The sequence below is a fragment of the Alligator mississippiensis genome, chromosome 3 (assembly GCF_030867095.1).
Source record: "Alligator mississippiensis isolate rAllMis1 chromosome 3, rAllMis1, whole genome shotgun sequence".
Lineage (NCBI taxonomy): Eukaryota > Metazoa > Chordata > Crocodylia > Alligatoridae > Alligator > Alligator mississippiensis.
The window spans coordinates 253793214-253810943 of record NC_081826.1 but is presented as its reverse complement, the minus strand read 5'-3'; the positions used below and the strand labels follow the sequence as shown (position 1 = coordinate 253810943).

At 40.3% G+C, this 17730-nt stretch overlaps 2 protein-coding genes across 5 annotated transcripts in view; one reads left to right on the top strand and one right to left on the bottom strand.

Annotated features, from left to right (window-relative positions):
• The window catches only part of GFM2 (GTP dependent ribosome recycling factor mitochondrial 2), a 28143-nt gene extending 15761 nt beyond the window's left edge, over positions 1–12382 (top strand). For 3 of the 4 annotated variants that reach the window (XM_006275340.4, XM_059725096.1, XM_014594580.3), the window contains exons 11-21: positions 47–127; positions 2945–3093; positions 3848–3988; positions 4068–4167; positions 4938–5127; positions 5849–5925; positions 6564–6702; positions 6866–7048; positions 8647–8762; positions 11340–11522; positions 11935–12382. In XM_006275340.4, coding sequence (XP_006275402.1) covers positions 47–127; positions 2945–3093; positions 3848–3988; positions 4068–4167; positions 4938–5127; positions 5849–5925; positions 6564–6702; positions 6866–7048; positions 8647–8762; positions 11340–11522; positions 11935–12060 — 1485 coding nt within the window. In that variant the 3' untranslated portion in view covers positions 12061–12382. Of the gene's footprint in view, positions 1–46; positions 128–2944; positions 3094–3847; positions 3989–4067; positions 4168–4937; positions 5128–5848; positions 5926–6546; positions 6703–6865; positions 7049–8646; positions 8763–11339; positions 11523–11934 lie in introns of those variants that run through there. The other variant, XM_014594589.3, reaches the window with a different exon arrangement.
• Positions 12383–13505: 1123 nt separating this feature from the next.
• Positions 13506–17730, bottom strand: part of HEXB (hexosaminidase subunit beta) — a 29537-nt gene continuing 25312 nt past the window's right edge. Inside the window, exon 14 of the mRNA XM_059725097.1 lies at positions 13506–13753. Coding sequence (XP_059581080.1) covers positions 13690–13753 — 64 coding nt within the window. The 3' untranslated portion in view covers positions 13506–13689. The remainder of the gene's footprint in view (positions 13754–17730) is intronic.

Here is a 17730-nt window from a genome sequence, read left to right as displayed (position 1 = left end):
ACTTTTGAAATAATGTTGCATATAATGCGAAAGTGTTCTCTTGCAGGTCGCAGATCTCGATGATGAATTTGCTGAGCTGGTGTTAGGAGAGTTTAGTGAAAATTTTGACTTGTTACCAGCTGATAAGGTACATTTTTACTGTTCTTTACTAAGATTGCATTTCTGTCAGCCCTCATGCTGAGTGGCTTTTATTTATTTTAATATTGCACAGGTGGAATGTGACTCAGCAAATGTGTGATTTGAATGCTAAAAAAAGAAAGCACTTTTAAATTGCAGAAGCAGGTTGCTAAAATCGGTTGTAGATTATGCGAAAAATGAGCTTCATAAGATTTGCTCTCCTGGTAGTTTCTTTCAGTATTAAAATATAAACCAACTTGGTGATGAAAGTCTTGTGAATTTACCAAGAAGTACGTTCAGCTACATATCAAGGTTCATTTGATATTGCAAATATATGTGATTATCAAACATGTTGGGCACTTTAAATAAAAATGTTCATAATAAAATTTCTATGGATAGGCAAGTAGCTACTGGAGTGGAAAATAAGGGAAGGGACAATTAGATCATCAGTATGTAATGCACCAGCTTTTGCTCTGTGCTGTTCTGGATTTACATAAGTGTAACAGCAAAATCTGGTGTGAAGTGAGTTGATGAATTTCTTACATGTTTCAGGATTGGTATCTGACAAAAATGATGCTCCTTTCTTCACAGGAGGGACCAGAACAGGGTCAGCCTGCGTTAACTGGTTTGGGTTAGAATCTGAGGTCTAGGATAGCATTGTAACAGCAGTTCCTTGTGTTGCATCTACATGTGCAGTTTTTTGGCTTGATCCAGAAAGTCTGTGGAAAGATCCAGATCGGCTTTAATAGGATTTCCCGTGGGTAGTGACCTACCAAATTCAAGGTGAAAGTGGGGTGCACTGTGGTTCCTTTAATTTGCTCGCTCCTGATCAGTGGGGAGGTGAAAACTGGTTTTAAATAAGGCATTGTTTTTGCCTCTCACCACTGATTGACTGAGCCCCGTACAGCCCTACTGTTTGCTGCTGACTAGCTGGGAGGCAAAAATAGCACCATGTTTAAAACAGTGGTTTTAGCTTCCCTGCTGATCAGGAGGGAGCAGTGGGGTCCTCCACTGAGCAGCAGGGATGGGGGGAGGGGGAGCACGTGGGGTGGAGACATGCAAGATTAAAGGAGCTGCCGCGCATTCTGCTTCCACCACGAATTCAGTAGGTCCTTACCCATAGGTTTGGAGTTAAGCGCATTGGCAGCCTCGAGGAATAAAATTGTATTTTTATTAAAAATTTCCTCTAGTGGTAGAAAATTGTTGTCACTTGGAAAAAAATGCTGTGGTGTGAACTCTGAAAAGTTGTTTAAACTTCAGTACATGATAAGTTATTTTTTCTGTGTGCATGCACCAACATTGTAAAATACTTGAGCCTAAATCTATATGCCAGAGTTTGGATCTAAGACCTGAAAAGCATAATTTTGGAACAACACCGATGGGATTTAGTTCCACAAGTATTGTTTACTCCCTGATGTTATAGCTTGGTTGAAGGTCTTTTAATTTTTCTTGATTTTTATGAGTCAGCATATCAAGTTAATTTTGTTTGCAAATACAATCCTGTGCTATTTGACTATCAATTTAATGTTTGAATTCATAATATTACCATATTTACTTGCATAACTCATCCACCCTTTCCCCAGAAAATAGCCATCCAAAATTGGGGTGTGTGCCTTAACCAGGGAAGATGCTTCACTGGAATAGAAGCATGGAAAGAAACACTGCTGCAAGATGGCTGCCATGGTTCTACCTTTGCCAGCATCAGGAAGTAGGGAGAGGAAAAGGGGGAGAGTTTACCCCTCAGGGTTAGCGCTAGTGTTAACTCTGAGAGCCACAGCTGCTGCAGTCAGCCTTTAGCCACAGTTAGAAAAAATGTTCTTTCTTCATTCTGCTTTCCCAAAAGAAGGTGTGTGTTGTATTTAGAGACTGGTATATGAGAAAATACAGTATAACAAGAAGGTTACTGATGAGGCTGTGACTTGTCTTTTCAGTGTACCACTAGCATTTTCAAGTATAAAACTTCAGAGCATCTCTTAACTTCTATGAAACTAAGGCAACAAGTAGAAAATAACCACTTAACAATAATATAATGGGAAGAAAATAAAAATAAATTTATATGTAAAATCTGTTTTTTTTTTATCTGTTGTGAAATGATTTGATCTGTAATCTCTAGTTACTAGTTGGCTTTTACATTCATCTTCAGACATTTGTTCAAATAATTTCCCAAATGACAAGTGAATAAATTGCATTTGCCTTGAAATAGTTCAGTATGTAACTTCAGTACTTCTAGTTTTCTGTACACATTGAAATATTAGTTGTCATGGGTTAATTTTCTGTGCACGAGTCCTGTCTAACTTTTGTTTACGAAGGTGAAAAACATAAACTGATCTGCCTTTATAGATGTAGTAAATAGTGGCTAGATTTTATTTTGTAGTTTAGAGAAGAAAAAATGGTTATTTTTGATGAGGGGAATTGAAGCCGGCATAGAAAGTAGTGACTGACTTGCATGTGGATTATTGTTTATGATAGTTATAGCAATGTAAGAACTTGCTCTAATTGTACCTGATTTGGAAAATTGTAGTAGTTGTGAAGATCATAAATTAATAACTTTTTAAATCTTAAATTGGTTAACATATTGGTTTTCTTTTATATTGTGGTTTTTGTCTTATTTGGGAGATTTCCACAAATTTCTGCACACCATCTGAGTACAATTTGCATCAGATCAGTGGAAGGGTCTCTGTTTGGCTTTCTGGAATTGTGCCATGGTTTTTCTTGCTTCTTCCCTACTTATGTTTTCATGTATTGAAACTGAGCAGAAATCAAGGTGAAATCATACATATGTATAAATACCAGAATTGAAAATATTCCCATTTCTTCTCTTCTGCAGTTACAATCTGCAATACGAAGAGTGACGCTGGCTCAGAAAGCAGTGCCTGTGCTATGTGGAAGTGCATTGAAGAATAAAGGCGTACAGCCGTTACTGGATGCTGTTGTTATGTACTTGCCTGCACCTGATGAATGTTCCTATGACTTCTTGTAAGTGCATTGAGAAGGTAAAGGAACAGGAAAATTATCTGGGAAAATGCTAAAGTTAAAATTAAACCTATTTTATTTCCAAAATAAGGAGACTATTTTTAAAGGTTTTGACTTGTTTCTTATTCATTTTGGAATACAGGGACACTGCATCTGGTTTGTATCTATCAGTTTGTCATGCTGTCTACCCTTTTCTCCATTACTCCTTAGATGGAGTGGCAGAGAATGGAGCATTGTGGGTTTCTGGAGGGTCTTTGGGTCCCCTGTCTCTATGCAAACATAACTTGAAGTGAAGTGTTTCTAAATAGCATCTCATTTCAAGATGTACTATTTTGGAGTGCTTTGACTACTTTTATAATACTTCAGACGGTATGCTTTTTTCAAATGCAAAGGCATTTGAAGCATTTTAAATGTTATGTTTGTTCACAGCTCAAAATGTGCTTTCATTGAAAATATAGTTTATAAGTACACAGCCAGTGCTATCTAAAATGGGGGGGCTTTTTTTTACACTGCATTGATTATATCTCATTTCAGCATGTACCTGATTTTGTTGCCATTGGAACTACATGGATTGATACCAATTGTATACATTTACTTTGGGGTATACATTTAATGTGGTGTTAATGAGAGCTAACGGTTGTCACTACAGAAGCTTAGTTTAAATGAGTGGAAATGTAATTAAATGCTGGGGTGCCTTTTTCTTTTTAAACCAGTAAAATCATGAAGCTTGTCCTAATTTGTTACCTTTATTTTTCAGGCAATGGTACAAAGATGACTTGTGTGCCCTGGCATTTAAAGTTCTTCATGATAAACAGCGTGGGCCTCTAGTTTTCATTCGCATTTACTCGGGCTCTGTGAAACCTCAATCAGTTGTATACAACATTAACAAAAACTGCACGTGAGTAAGAGTGAGTTGTGCCACTGGTTGTAGCTTTGGCACTATTGAGTAGCAAATAATGTGAAAATTTAACTTGTAGGGAGAGAATGAGTCGCCTTATCCTGCCATTTGCTGACCAGCAAGTTGAAATACCTTCACTGACAGCTGGCAATATTGCCATTACAGTTGGGCTAAAACAGGTAAAGGAAAAATGTTTGATTGTTTTATGGGCAGCTTACTTTGAAAAGGCGCATTTACCTCATACATGTGAAAAACTTTGTCACACTCTCTTAGTTTAAAACTTTTTGCCTTTGGCATAAAATATTTGAGTTTTCTCAATATTAACATCTCTAAATAGCTAGCTATATTTTTTTCCTTTTAAAATGAAAATTGACAGCATACCAACTTCAGAAAGTGATCTGAAGAAATGCCAGCTTAGTTGGGGAATAGACTGAAGCTGGTCTTGTAAGTGAAAAGTTTGCTTTTCTCATATACCATCAAATGTGATGTCAGAGACAGGGTTTAAATCAATAAATGTGAAATAAGAACTATGTTGCTGACTATTTTGTCCAGACAGTCACTGCAGCACCAAGCTAACTTACGAGCTACTTGCCAGTTTCATTGTTTAGGTTCTTTGTTAGTTCAGTTAAGAAGTCCTTTTTATCCTGGTGTTTATGTAGCACAGCTCAGTCGTACTACCTTTTCTAAAAAGGATTCCATCTTGTACATGGAGGAATTTATATACAGTTTGGCTTTGCAAATGCTTACACTGTGTTTAAAAGCAATATGGCAAAGAAAGTATTATAATAGCTGGTCTGCTGGTGAGCAAAGTTACATAATTAGTGTTTCTGCTCTCCTGGCTTTTTCCTTTAATCAAGAGAACCCATAATAACTGCTTGTTTGTAAAAGTCTTTTGTGATGAAAACTAGTATTTGCAAACAATACAGTGTCTTTGTTTGGCATGCTGTAGAGTGCCACTGGAGACACCATCGTTTCATCCAAGTCCTCCGCTGTGGCTGCTGCCCGTCAGGCTGGAAGAAATGTTGGGAGAAAGCAGAGTCATAACAGTGAAGTAGCAAGCCTTCTGTTGGCTGGTGTGGAGATTCCAGAGCCAGTCTTCTTTTGTACAATAGAGCCACCTTCACTGACCAAGCAGTCAGGTACACCACAGCTACTTGAACAATTTTAGAGCCATACTGTACCCTTAATGCGCACACACAAATATGGTGGGCATCAGTGATACAGTAAGACCTCGAGACTTTGCACAAATGCTGTGTTTTATGATTTGTATGTATTTTGTTAATGTGGTATGGCTTTGCTAATATGGTGCATGACCTTTGCATGATGTTTTTGGCTGGAAACTAAAGATTAGATTATTGGTTCTTTATTGTAGAAGAGGTGGCATTTTTTTTACTTCCCCCTCATTCCCATTTAAATGATGTTTTGAGGTTACTAACCTGTTTCTTCCATATCAGTAGATTTAGTATGGGTTGTCTTGCTCAGTAACCCATTATTTTTGAATGAGAAAAAACTTATTTTGTCTTTTTTTAAAAGCCACTTTTATTCAAGATAAAAATTGCCTTGACATTCTTTTATTTTTGTATGATGTAATAAACTCACGTGAGTAAAGAAAGAGTGCTTTTTTTTTTTTACCACAACACTTTGGGTTCACATAATCTGAGTTGAGAAAAGTCTGTAACTGGAAATGATTTAGTGTCTGAATTATAGGGCCAAAACTTGTGTTTTTATGGCTATATATGTAGTCTCACTGATTCCTGTTGAGAGCAGAACCTGACCCGTGGGTGAACTCATTACTGTTCTGGGCTAGTCACTAGTTAGTAGCATTTTTCATACATAACAATATTTTATATTTTTATACAGACTTGGATAATGCCTTGACGTGCCTTCAGCGGGAGGATCCAAGCTTAAAAGTGAAGATAGATCCTGATACTGGCCAAGTAAGAATGTTAATATATTATTCATTTGAGCCACAGATTTTGAGGATTTTTTTTTAGCGGTATTTCTTTTTAATATAAACATATAAAACTTAGTATTACCACAATATATTTTACTGGCAGAAGGGTCAAGCCCTCTCCCCAGTTTAGTTCACTTAAATATTTTCACAATTTGGGGTCAGAAGTGCTATGTAAATGCTCACATTATAAATAGAATTACTGTGTCAGATCATCAGACTGAAATAAAACCCTTCTTTGTGAAGAGAGATTGAGATTGCAAGATTATCTTTGTGCTATCTAAATAGCACATATTTTGTTTTTATATGAATTCTAAAAATAAGTTCAGACTTTCTAAACTGAAAAACTAATATGGGAAGAATGGTCATTTTTTGTAGTAATAGCAGAGCTGTAGTAGCCATCTTCATTTAAGTGTGAGACCCAAAGTAAGTCATAAAGCCTCCTTATTTCCACTTGTAATATCTGCGTTTCTTATAGGATCTTAAAAAAAAAAAAGTAAAAGCATTTAAACAGCACAGTATGTAAAAGCAGGTGTATTGAAAACCAACTAGGTGTTTCTGCCTACAAGCATAGGTTTTAAATACATATTACCTTTTCTCACTTTAGTTTGTGCTTTTAACCAGAATATCCTTTGTGGCATGGGAGAACTTCACATTGAAATTGTTCATGACCGGATCAAACGTGAATATGGAATTGAGACCTATCTGGGACCTCTTCAGGTAGCATACAGAGAAACCATCCTAAACTCAGTTCAAGCTACAGGTAAAGTGAACAAGTGCACAGAGTATTAGTGCTCTATCCTTTTGATGTATTTACTTTAGTCATTTACTGAAGTGGTTTTCTGATGTTATTCATTTACCTTAAACTTTTAGATAGCATTGAGCTAAAACCACGTGCTAAAATGTTCACTGTATTTTATCCACAGATACACTGGACAGAACAATAGGAGGTAAGCGGCACTTGGTGACCGTTCAGCTAGGAGTGAGTCCCTGGACAGGGGAGAGAACAATACTACCAGTCATTCAGTATGCTGAAAATTTCACTGAGCCACTTCATCCAGAGCTTCAGGAAGCTATAGAAAATGGAATTAGCAGTACGTCTCTTCAAGGTAATAGAGCTGTTACAAGAGTATTTTTGTGTGCGTGTTGTGTCCAGGTTTTATTAAAAAGTATAAATGGGCTTCTAGCAAAAAGGACTTCTGTTTGGACAGACTTGTCTCATGGGAGGAGGAGCCACCTGTTAATTCAAGGTCTAAAAGGAAGCTTTCAAAATTTCTTCAGCTTGAGCAGTCGTGCTGAAGGGTGCCTTTCCCACGTTGAGGGGCTGTTCTGTTTGTGCTAACCTTTCCTTATTTCAGGTCTCTCAGTATGGAGCCCCCCTTTGAACTGATTCTTTATCCAATGTGATGCCCCAGGCTGCATTTTCTTATGACATCATAAACCATGTTGTAGGGGAACTGACCCATAGGGTGAGAAAAGAAGAGGGAGTCATGTAAATACATGTTTGTGTTTTCTGATTCTTCTGTCCAGGATAAAATATTTGCAAACCTCAAAGTATAAAATAAAGTACTTTGCCATATTATACATTGTGGGCTCCAAAGCACTGTATTGTCTTTCATGTTATACTTGTGGTACTTTTCACCAGTTCTTCTGGCAGCATTGTGAAGGTAGTTAACAATGCTAGTTAAAAGCCAAACCTCTGAAATTTCATGAGCCCATGTATCAAAGCTAGGGGTCCTAGTCTCTCCCTTGTGTCCTAACATACTATCAATATGGGAGAACTCAAGAAGTACAAGAACAAGGGAAAATAGCAATGCAGCAGTCAATAATCCAATAGAGGAGAGTAGAAATTTGGAGAAGACTTGGTGAGATGGGATGGGACATGCTGTAACAATTCAAATTCCTTCCTCCCCCACGTTAGTAACTAACTAAAAAGCTGGGAACTAGGGCTATGCGAAGCTTTCATAGCCAGTTCATTTTGGAGGAGATTCAGCCCAATTCAGGGACCAAATCTCCAAATCCAAATGGAATCAGGAGACCAAGTAAAAGCTCTGAATTGATTTGAAGCATCCAAATCGATTTGGAAAAGGTTTGGGTGATTTCGGAGATTCGGCCATAGACTAAACAGGCAGCTGACAGCTGCCTCCAGCTGGTAAATCTGTTGGGGTTGGGAGAGGGAAGAGGCGTGAGGGTGGGAGGAATTGGGGCTGAGATGAGCTGCCCAGCTGGGGGGGGGGGAAGGGGGCGGTGGCGTGGGATGTGAGTGCAGCAGTGCTGGGAGCAGGGGCTGTGCCATGCTGCCACTTGCTAGCCAGGGTGGAATGTGGGCGCAGCTTGCTCCAGAAGGAAGGGGACAAGTGGCAGCAGGACATAAGCCCAGCTGCCGCTGGAGGAGTTGTGGGAGAAGCCCCCATGGCTGCCCTGTCCGGCCCCATCCTCTGCCAGGCCAGGCCTCTTGGCACTTTTTTTGTGTGTGTTTTGTTTAAAGCCCTCAACTGTGACTGGCTTGTGTCCAAATACCCTTTCTCAAAAGGATTCAGGAAAGGTGATGGTGGCAGTGATAAAACTAACATTAAGAGAAGGAATGAGAAAAGTAGCTATATTCCTCAGAGGGAGGAGGACTGTCAGTCTTCAAATAAATGCAAAAACATTTCCCCTGGTTAATATGAAAAACAGCATTGAATGCTAATGACTTGTTTTTTCTTAGGACCACTGCTAGGATTCCCAATTCAAGATGTAGCAGTGACTGTGTATTCAGTGACTTTGCACCCTGATACTTCTCTGCCAATAGTGTCTGCTTGTGTTTCTCGTTGCATGCAAAAGGTACAACAGAACTAAAAGAACTAACGTAAAATAGTTATGCTGCATTGTATTAGTTAAAAAAAACCAGTAGTTGGTAAATGATGAAAATACAGCCTTTCTGAAGTTGACATGTAGGTTATTACTTGTTTCTTTGTTCCATGTTATGGAATACTCAAAACATGAGGGATGTCTAGAATCTTCCATTTTTACCCTTGTTACTCTGCAGGATTTTCATGAACATCATCTCTAGCAAGGTAGTTTTCAGCAAAATACTTTAACTTAGCAAAGCATCCTTGGTCTCTAACTAAGAAAGCCTTTGATAGTGGTATAATTATCTTTATACCTGGAAAATGCTCTTTGCCTCAGGAGTATCTGGATTTTATTGGTTTGCATATTTTGTGATCTTAAAAGATTTTTTTTGTACAGATTTAAAATGTACACTCCATTCTTATGTAATGTCACTCCATATATGATGTGGAAATATACTATTATATGCATCTTCCATATCATATGTTTTTGAGTCTTTTCTGACTCTTCTTTCTCGTTAACTTTTATTTTGTAAGATTATAACAGTACATGCAATCTTTCTTGTTACAATTCTAATTTTTGTAAGTATTTGTTCTCTTAGTGACGCTTTCTACTTTTCAGCAGTCGTATATCGTAGTTAATATCAGCCAAAAAGTGGAATCCTTTGTTATAAGCTTTCTGGTGTATTCTCAGTGAAAGTCACCAGTGTTTGGTATCTAAGGCATGAAGACGTGGAATAAAATCAACTGTTTGAATCCATAGAATTGAGTAAAGTCTTGAAAAATCCATTTAGAAACCTCTAAAACAGTGGTTTCCAACCTTTTTATGGGGAAAATCACTTTTTGCAAGTAAAGGGCACCCCAGGATCTACTGCCCCTGCCCACCCCCCTCCTGGCAAGCTGCACAGAGTCTGACCCCACTCACCCAGCCCAGCCCAGGTGGCAGGGGGCATGGCTCATCCCAGCCACATGTCCTGCTGCTCCCAATTGTGGAGCCTCTGACAGACTGAGATTGACTATCAGAGGTTTCATGATAAACCAGTTGGTGACCACTGCTCTAAAATATTGTTTGATTGCACTGTGGGAATTACACAAAGGCTTTCTCTTCTTTTTTTGCCCCCTGATTCTTACTATTTTGTTTGTGGTTTATTTTTCCTATTATTATTTTGCTTGTGTGTCACTCTAGGTTGACTAAGTAGTATATGGCTTCCTGCACGCAGTTAAGTCAGACACATTTTGATTTTATAATTGAGCTGCTTTTCACAATTCTTCCCTGGCATAAACTGTTAAATCCTTTAGTGATAATCCTAATCTTCCAAAATGGTAGTCTAGACCTGTAACTTGTCACACCTGGCTTATTCCAGCTTTGTAATGCTTCCCCTTTTGGCTTTTCTTCCCCTATAGCCTTTCTTCTAATACACTGACCTGCAGTAGCCAGTTCCATATCACTATGTTATGACGGTCTTTGGGGCCTTATACAGACATTTTCTCCTGGGAGAGTCACTGCTCTCCAAGAGTAAAAATGGCCACTATGAGAGAAATTATTTGGGAACAGCCTGAGTTAAATAACTCCTTCAAGTTTCTCCTGGGGCAGCAGATGTCTGTAATGCCATGGCGTCTCTCAGATTAGAACGTCCCCTTCCCCCCAAGAGACAGCTTGCTAGACTCTGCTGCTCCAGAACATTACCTTTTAGTACAGTGGTTGTCAACCCGGGTGGGGGGGGGGGGGGGGGGGTACGTGTACCCCTAGGGATACTTAAAAATGTTGTAGGAGGTATGGGGGGGAGGGGCTCCTGCTGCTGTGTGCACCCCCAGGGAGGCCTGGAGGGCACGTTTCCCCCCCCCCCCCCCCCCCCCCCCCCCCCGATCTATGTGCAGGGCAGAGGCGGCTGCTGCTGTGCACTGGGCTTTGTGCCTTGCTGTAACTGCCCCAGGAGCAGTGCGATGCTATGTGCAGCAGCGGCAGCCCCTCCATATAATTTTAATATAAAGGGGTACATGAGCTGAAACTGAGCCAGAAGTGGTACACTTGTTAAAAAAAGGTTGAAAACACCTGCTTAGTACATCAGAGATGACAATAACTGATTGTGTAAGGTGAATATGAATGTGTATGATAAATTCATAGATTGTTAGGCGCTGGAAGGGACCTCGCAAGATCATCAGGTCCAGCCCCCCTGTACTAAGCAGAAAAGACAGTTGGGGTCAGGTGACCCCAGCGAAGTAACTGTCCAGTCACCTCTTGAAGATTTCCAGGATAGGTGATTGTACCACCTTTGGAGGGAGTTTATTCCACAGTCTGGACAACCTAAGTGTGAAAGTTTTTTCTAGTGTTAAGCCTGAAACAGTCTTCCAGTTCATGGCCATTACTTCTGGTTTTCCCTGGTTATACTCATTATTATGGCATGTTTCCTTTTCTTCTCATTTAATACACTTCATAGGGAAACGCACCCTGAAGTAGGGAGCATGAGACAAAAGTAGGTGTTATAACCTAGACATTTTACAATATTGCCTGTTATATGGAATAATTTGTTTTTATAAAGGAATAAGGTAACTTATTTCTTTTCCACTTCAGGCTCTGAAGAAAGCTAGTAAACAAATGCTGGAGCCCTTGATGAGCTTGGAAATTACAACTAGTGAAGATCATCTCAGCACAGTACTTGCTGACCTTGCACAGAGGAGAGGCAACATACAAGAAATCCACACTCGCCAAGATAACAAGGTTGTGGTTGCAGTTGTTCCATTAGCAGAAATAATGGTATGTGGTCAGATTAATTGTGAGAACAATTTCATTAAAAAAAAGTGCCCTTGTTTGATTTGGTTTTCATAAGAGTAAATCAGGAACTGGTATTTCTAATGGATGAAAGCTCTTAAGCAAGAGTTCTGGAGGCTACATGTCTGAAAGTGTTTCTTACAGCTGTGACAGGAGAATAATGTATTATTGTTTTACATGAATTGTGTACCAAACACTTTTTTTTTTGGCTAAACTACTGTTGGAAATAGGATAGCTTAATTTCAGATACCATGTTAAAATAGTTAATGTACTCGTACTTAGTGGTTGCAGCAGTTTCTTCACCAACTAAATTAGGCTAATAAATCAGTGATTACCTTCACTGTACTCTGGACTGACTGGCAGAGTAACATTTTAAACATATTTTGTGTTTGTCTAGGGCTACTCCACAGCTCTGCGCTCTTTAACATCAGGCTCTGCAACTTTTACTTTGGAACTGGCCAATTACCAAGCTATGAACATGCAAGAGCAAAATGCATTGCTTCAGAAGAGAGGGCTCGTGTGATCAGCAGAAGAACAAAGAGTTACTTTATTTTCACTAAAATGTTACTTGGGGACACGTTTGACAAGCCTCCTTGCTGCCAAGTGGCTATGGCAAAGAGTACGTGATGTTAGCTGCTTTAGTATTCCAAACTATCCAGTGGAAGGTGTAAGGGGAAAAGATAAGCCTGCTGTGGAATGCTGGAACAGCTTCATAGTTTAGATGATATAATTTAAATAAAATTCTTCCCCAAAAGCCATTTAAGAAGAGCTGCAGTCTTGAAGACAACATCCCAAGCCCCTACAAGAAATGTTTCATCTACAAAAATAAACTTAACTAATGGAAACTGTCACGCTTCACTCTTTCTTGGTTTGATCTTCAGGAGGCCTGTACACATGTGAGGATGCTGCTCTGACACGCTGTCATTAATCATTCAATGAGCTTTAATTTAAGTGCCCCTGCTGCCATTTTGAAGTGTGGAGATGCTGATATATGAGATGCTGGGGTCGCTAATTTGAGCGGCTCTCAGAGCTGCTCTAATTAAAGTGCCCCCCACCAAGTATCCACATAAAGTGTAAAGATGCCCCAGGTGATCATAATTATTATTTCTGGTGTGTGAAGCTGTGAGGACATAAGTATAAACTCTTTGATCCAGGGCATCCTGAACTTAACTGCTAAAGCAGCATAAAAGAGAGAGTAAACAGACTATGTACTTTATGGCAAGATGGATAGGGCAAAAAAAAATCCTTTGAAAGACAGGGGAAAATGCTGTTTAAGAGAAGTATAGAATTTTTTTTTGTAAAAGTGATTGTGCCTAATATTAATTGACTCATTTAAAATTGAATTCTTAGCACTGTTATACAAGCTCAAAGTCTAGCTTGAGGTATGAATCAACCCTTGAGCAACGAATGATGTGGGGGTTAGCCTGTCAGTAATTCACTGTTGTAGATTTACAGTATTTGTTGAAAGTTACCAGAGAAAGAAGCACAGAAGAGACCTACCTAGTTTCATTTTTCCCTTGCAAGAGTTACAAAGTAAATTTAAGGATTGATTAGACGTAAATTGAGATAAAACTTACCTTCTACACTTACCCCAAACTTGTAAGCATATATATTTGACAAGAGTATTTAATGTGTGTGTGTGTGTGTGTGTGTATTATAACAGCATTTGCCAGGTAATGGAGAACTATTGGCAATAAGTTCTACTTTACACAAAGCTATGAGCCAAAAGGATTTGTGTCCTTTTGTCATCTACTAATACCGGATTGATCTGGTTGCAGTAGTCATGTTGCAGGATGCTACTGTAAAGAATCCCTACATCAGTTGCAAGTTAAAGATGCATTTACATCTAGGTCAAGTAATGGTACGGGTGCCTGTTGAAATTATAGGTTTTTTTAGGTATGGAAAAAACCTGTCATTTAGAGTTTGACTGAGGAAGTTTTGGTTCATTGGTTAATCTCTTCACTCCTATTGGGTTTTTAAATATGGTTTTTATTCCACCTAAGGCTTGTATCAAATTCACATAATTTTTATTCTATAAGTGTAAAATTAACATCAAACATTCAAAACTGTCAGTGCAAATCTCATCCTGAATATGCAGATTCATCTCCTTTGGAGGCACTTTAGGTAATTTGGCAGATTCTTCATGTGGCAGTTATGGGCCTCTAGCTTCATGAGGACAGTATCCAGCATACACTGGTTCAGCTGCTATTCCACGACTGTTAAAATAAAATTAGTCTGATTATACCATATGTTTAATAAACTACTAAAGAAACTAAGACACTGTCACATTGTTTATAGAGTTGATTAGAGCAGAATTTTATCCTGTTTGTCCATCCAAGAAGTGAAATAATGTGGGGTCCTATTTAGGGAATGAAAAGATGGCCACATTTTGAGGGTGGGCATTCGTAATTTATACTGTTAGATATGCAACAGGGTATTGTCTAATCAATAATTCCAACCTTTTTAGGACTGTACAGGGTCAGGAGAGGACAACTTGGGGTGCTGGGGTCTGTGCAGGCTGAAAGACTGCTTAACCCTTTGGAGAGAGTAGGGTTTTCTTGTTGGGTGGCCTTTGTTCTAATAACTGTCTTAGGTGCTTCCCCTTTGAAGAGAAGTTCCCCATAGGAGATAAATTAGAAGAGAGGGTGAGGAAGACGGGGACAGTTAGGAATGGAAAGGCTGGGTTCTTGAGAGAGAGGCTGTCCCCTCTCCCTCAGCATGATTGAGAAACTGGCTTCAGGGCAAACTTGAGACCAGTTTCAAACTGGCACCCCCACTTTTTTGGCCAAACATTTAGAGAATATTAGTCTGGTGACTGTTCAAGTCCATCATTAATGTAGCAGTCACTCCATCCCTTGGGATCATGTTGTCTCTTAATACTACTTTGGGGGACAGGAGGCAGTTCTTGTTGGGTTTTTTAAGTTAGATTTGGTATCACAGTGGATCCTGAGCTTCCAAATAAGTCTGCATTTTCAGCCTCTGTTCTAGTCTGTCACATAGAAATAAGAAACTACAGTATGGACTGAAGATAGTTTGAAAGATGGGCAGTAGTATTCTTAATTGCCTGCAATCCCTAGAGCTAGATATTCTAGTAAGATAACCACTGCACCAGGTGGTTCAAACCTCAGTCTGTGGATCTGTGTGATCCAGCCTGTGGGGCTCTCCAAGGGTGCAGAAATTTGGCAGGGTTGGGGGGAGTAGTGGCAATTAATGCTGCCATTGTTCCCTTGTCACCAAATTTCCAAGTCCTGTAAGCCAGTTGACATGGTCCTGTGCACAAGATCCCACCAGAGCACAGGGGACTGGAGTTGAGGCAGCAGGGTCTGAGCCAATGTATGCAAGGCCAGGGTGGTGGGCCGGATTTGGCCTGAGGAGTCGCCCTGCACCTTTCTTCCACCCTCTGGGGCCAAAGGTTGAGCATCACTGCATTACAACAATGGCCAATGTTGGCATTTGAACTAAGTTTCAGAGATACAGTAGAAGGAAGGGGATAGTTAATACCCAACGACCACCTGCCACAGCTCTGCAAGGCTCTTAAAGGTTTTACCCTGACAAAGGTTCGTGTAGTATATACTTAATGCAATGTAAATGCTCAAGTGTTTGCCTTTTGAAGGAGAGAAACTAGTTTCTCTGGAGTCTGTTAGACATTTTAAGAAATCCTGAAGAAGAGAAAGTAGTTCTTGCAGAGAAGGCTTCATTGGTGTTTGGTTTTGATTAACATGCTGCTTTAAGGAAGTAGACTTTGGTTCTTGGTATGAGAAGGAATGCAGGGATCAAGCCAGAGACTACAGGGATGCATATAATTCTCCACCAGCATTAGTGTGGCCTACAGGAGGATTTAGGGTCTCCGAAGTCCAGAGAACATGAGAGCTACATCCAGGCTATATTGTCAGAGCCTAGAAAACTTAAGTATCTTTGTTCTTCAGCACCGGTGTTGTCATCTATGATAAGTTCTTCAGATAATTTAAAGGCAGTTCCTGGCTGAGGACTAGATGCAACAGATGTGATAATTTTTTAATCTGCAGTTGCCACTTTCCCCTGGATGGTTTATTCATGCCCTTATTACGTGGAATTGACAGACCACTGAAAATAATATAGTTCCAGTATAAAATTAAGTTCCTCCTCATCCCTCTTCCAGCAATACTTACAAAGCCTTCTTTAAAAACAGACAGGAGGCAAGTGGCATAGAAATACTCAAGGAAAGGCTTATGGTTTCGTCTGCATACAGAATTCATAGTTGGTAGGGTCAGAAGGGACCTAAGCAGATCATCTAGTCCGACCCCCTGCCATGGGCAGGAAAGGATGCTGGGGTCAAATGGCTGTCTAGCTTCCTTTTGAAGACCCCCAGGGTAGGGGCAAGCACCACTTCCCTTGGAAGTTGGTTCCAGCTCCTAGCTGCCCTGACTGTGAAGTAGTGCCTCCTGGTATCTAGCCTGAATCTACTCTCAGTCAAATTAATGGCCATTGTTCCTTGTTACCCTTGTTACTAAGTGTGAATTAATTTGATTCACACTTCCACACAGCTGCAAGTGTGAATGTAGCAACTTTATCTTGTCTGCTTGATAAATATAAGACTGAATCAACTTCAGTATCCCTGAAAAGGATATGCGATATAGCTATTCGTAGATTTGTGGCTACAAAGCCTGCCCTTATGCTCTTTGAGCAGGACTCTGTTGGCCTCTTAAGAGAGAGTATTTTTTCAAGAAGAAAAGTAGACATCTGCTCTAAGGAAGAACCCTCTTATCAGGATAACTTGACTTCCTCAGTGTGCATGACCTTGGCTGAGTGTTTGACAACATAAAGGAATGTGCAGAATTCAGTAGGTATGACTGTTCTTGATAGCTGCTGAAATACCACCAGGTTCTGCAAGTGTGAATGTGGAGATAAATACTGTATTTTCTCTATTTAAAGATGATGCTCTTCCCCATTTAACATGGGAGGAAAAGCCCCTTGTCTTAAAATATGGGGGGAGGGAGGGAAGACACAACAGGGAGCTGCTGTGGCTTGGGCTCCAGCCTCTACCTGAGGCCACAGCTGCTACTGCTCCCCCTCCCTGACTGCCTCTGCATGCTGCGATTTCCCCATCCCTCCCCACCACGCAGCCTCTGCTCCCCTGCCTGCCTCTCTTCCTTCTTCCCTTACCCTGGCTCCATCCATGCTGCAGCCTGGGGCACTGAGCACAACCCCAGTCTGGCCTTGTAGTAGCAGCAAGCAGCCTACATAGCTGCTACAGGGCTGGGACAGGACCATGTTTAGTGCCCCATTCTAGAACAGGGATGGAGCCTGTTGGCACAGAGCAGAGTCTGATGGAGAGGGACTGGGAGATGACAGGTAGGGGGCATAAGTGGCAGAAGGGCAGGCACAAGCAGGGAGTAAACTGTTTGACCAACCTCCCCCACCCACCAGTGCCTGCTTCTGTGCAATGGTGGGAAGAATGAATTAAATTAGATTCTATACATGGAAAATAAATTGTAAAAACCTGGAATTTTTTCCATATATAGAATGCAATTATAGGGGGAGATGTCTTAAATTCAGGTCATCTTAGATTTGAGTAAATACAGTACTTGCAGAGTAGTTTTTGGTTTAACAATTAGAACAATAAATCCTTTCTAAAGATGCAACTGCAGTTAGCAAGATAGGTTTTAAAACTCAGGACATATCCATAGCTTCTATAGGCCAAACCCACTGCACCCAGAAACAGCCTTAAGTATCTGAGGCTGCACACTAGGTGCATGGCTGTCATGGGCCTGACAAAGGGTTTTTGAACCCGAAAGCTTGCTTAATAACTATTCTCCAACCATTTGGGTTGGTCTAATAAAAGAGATCAAATTCACCCAAGGAACCTTGTCTGGTTGTCATGGGAGACTTTAACTACCCAGACATCTCATGGGAAGAGCACTCAGCCAAATCCGATTGGTCATAAACCTTCCTCATGTGTGTGGATGAGCTCTACTTGACCCAAGAAGTTTATGAGCTGATGAGAGGTAAAGTGTTGCTGGACCTGGTACTGGCCAAACGGGATGACCTAGTCAGTGACCTAAGAATTGATGGGAAGCTGGGTGATAGCAACCACGAGTTGATCACCTTTACCATTCATCATTAAGCTGGCAAGTCGGTCAGCAATACAGAAGTCCTCGACTTCAGGAAAGCTGACTTTGACAAGGCTCAGGAGCCTCGTTGAGGCCCTAAGGGA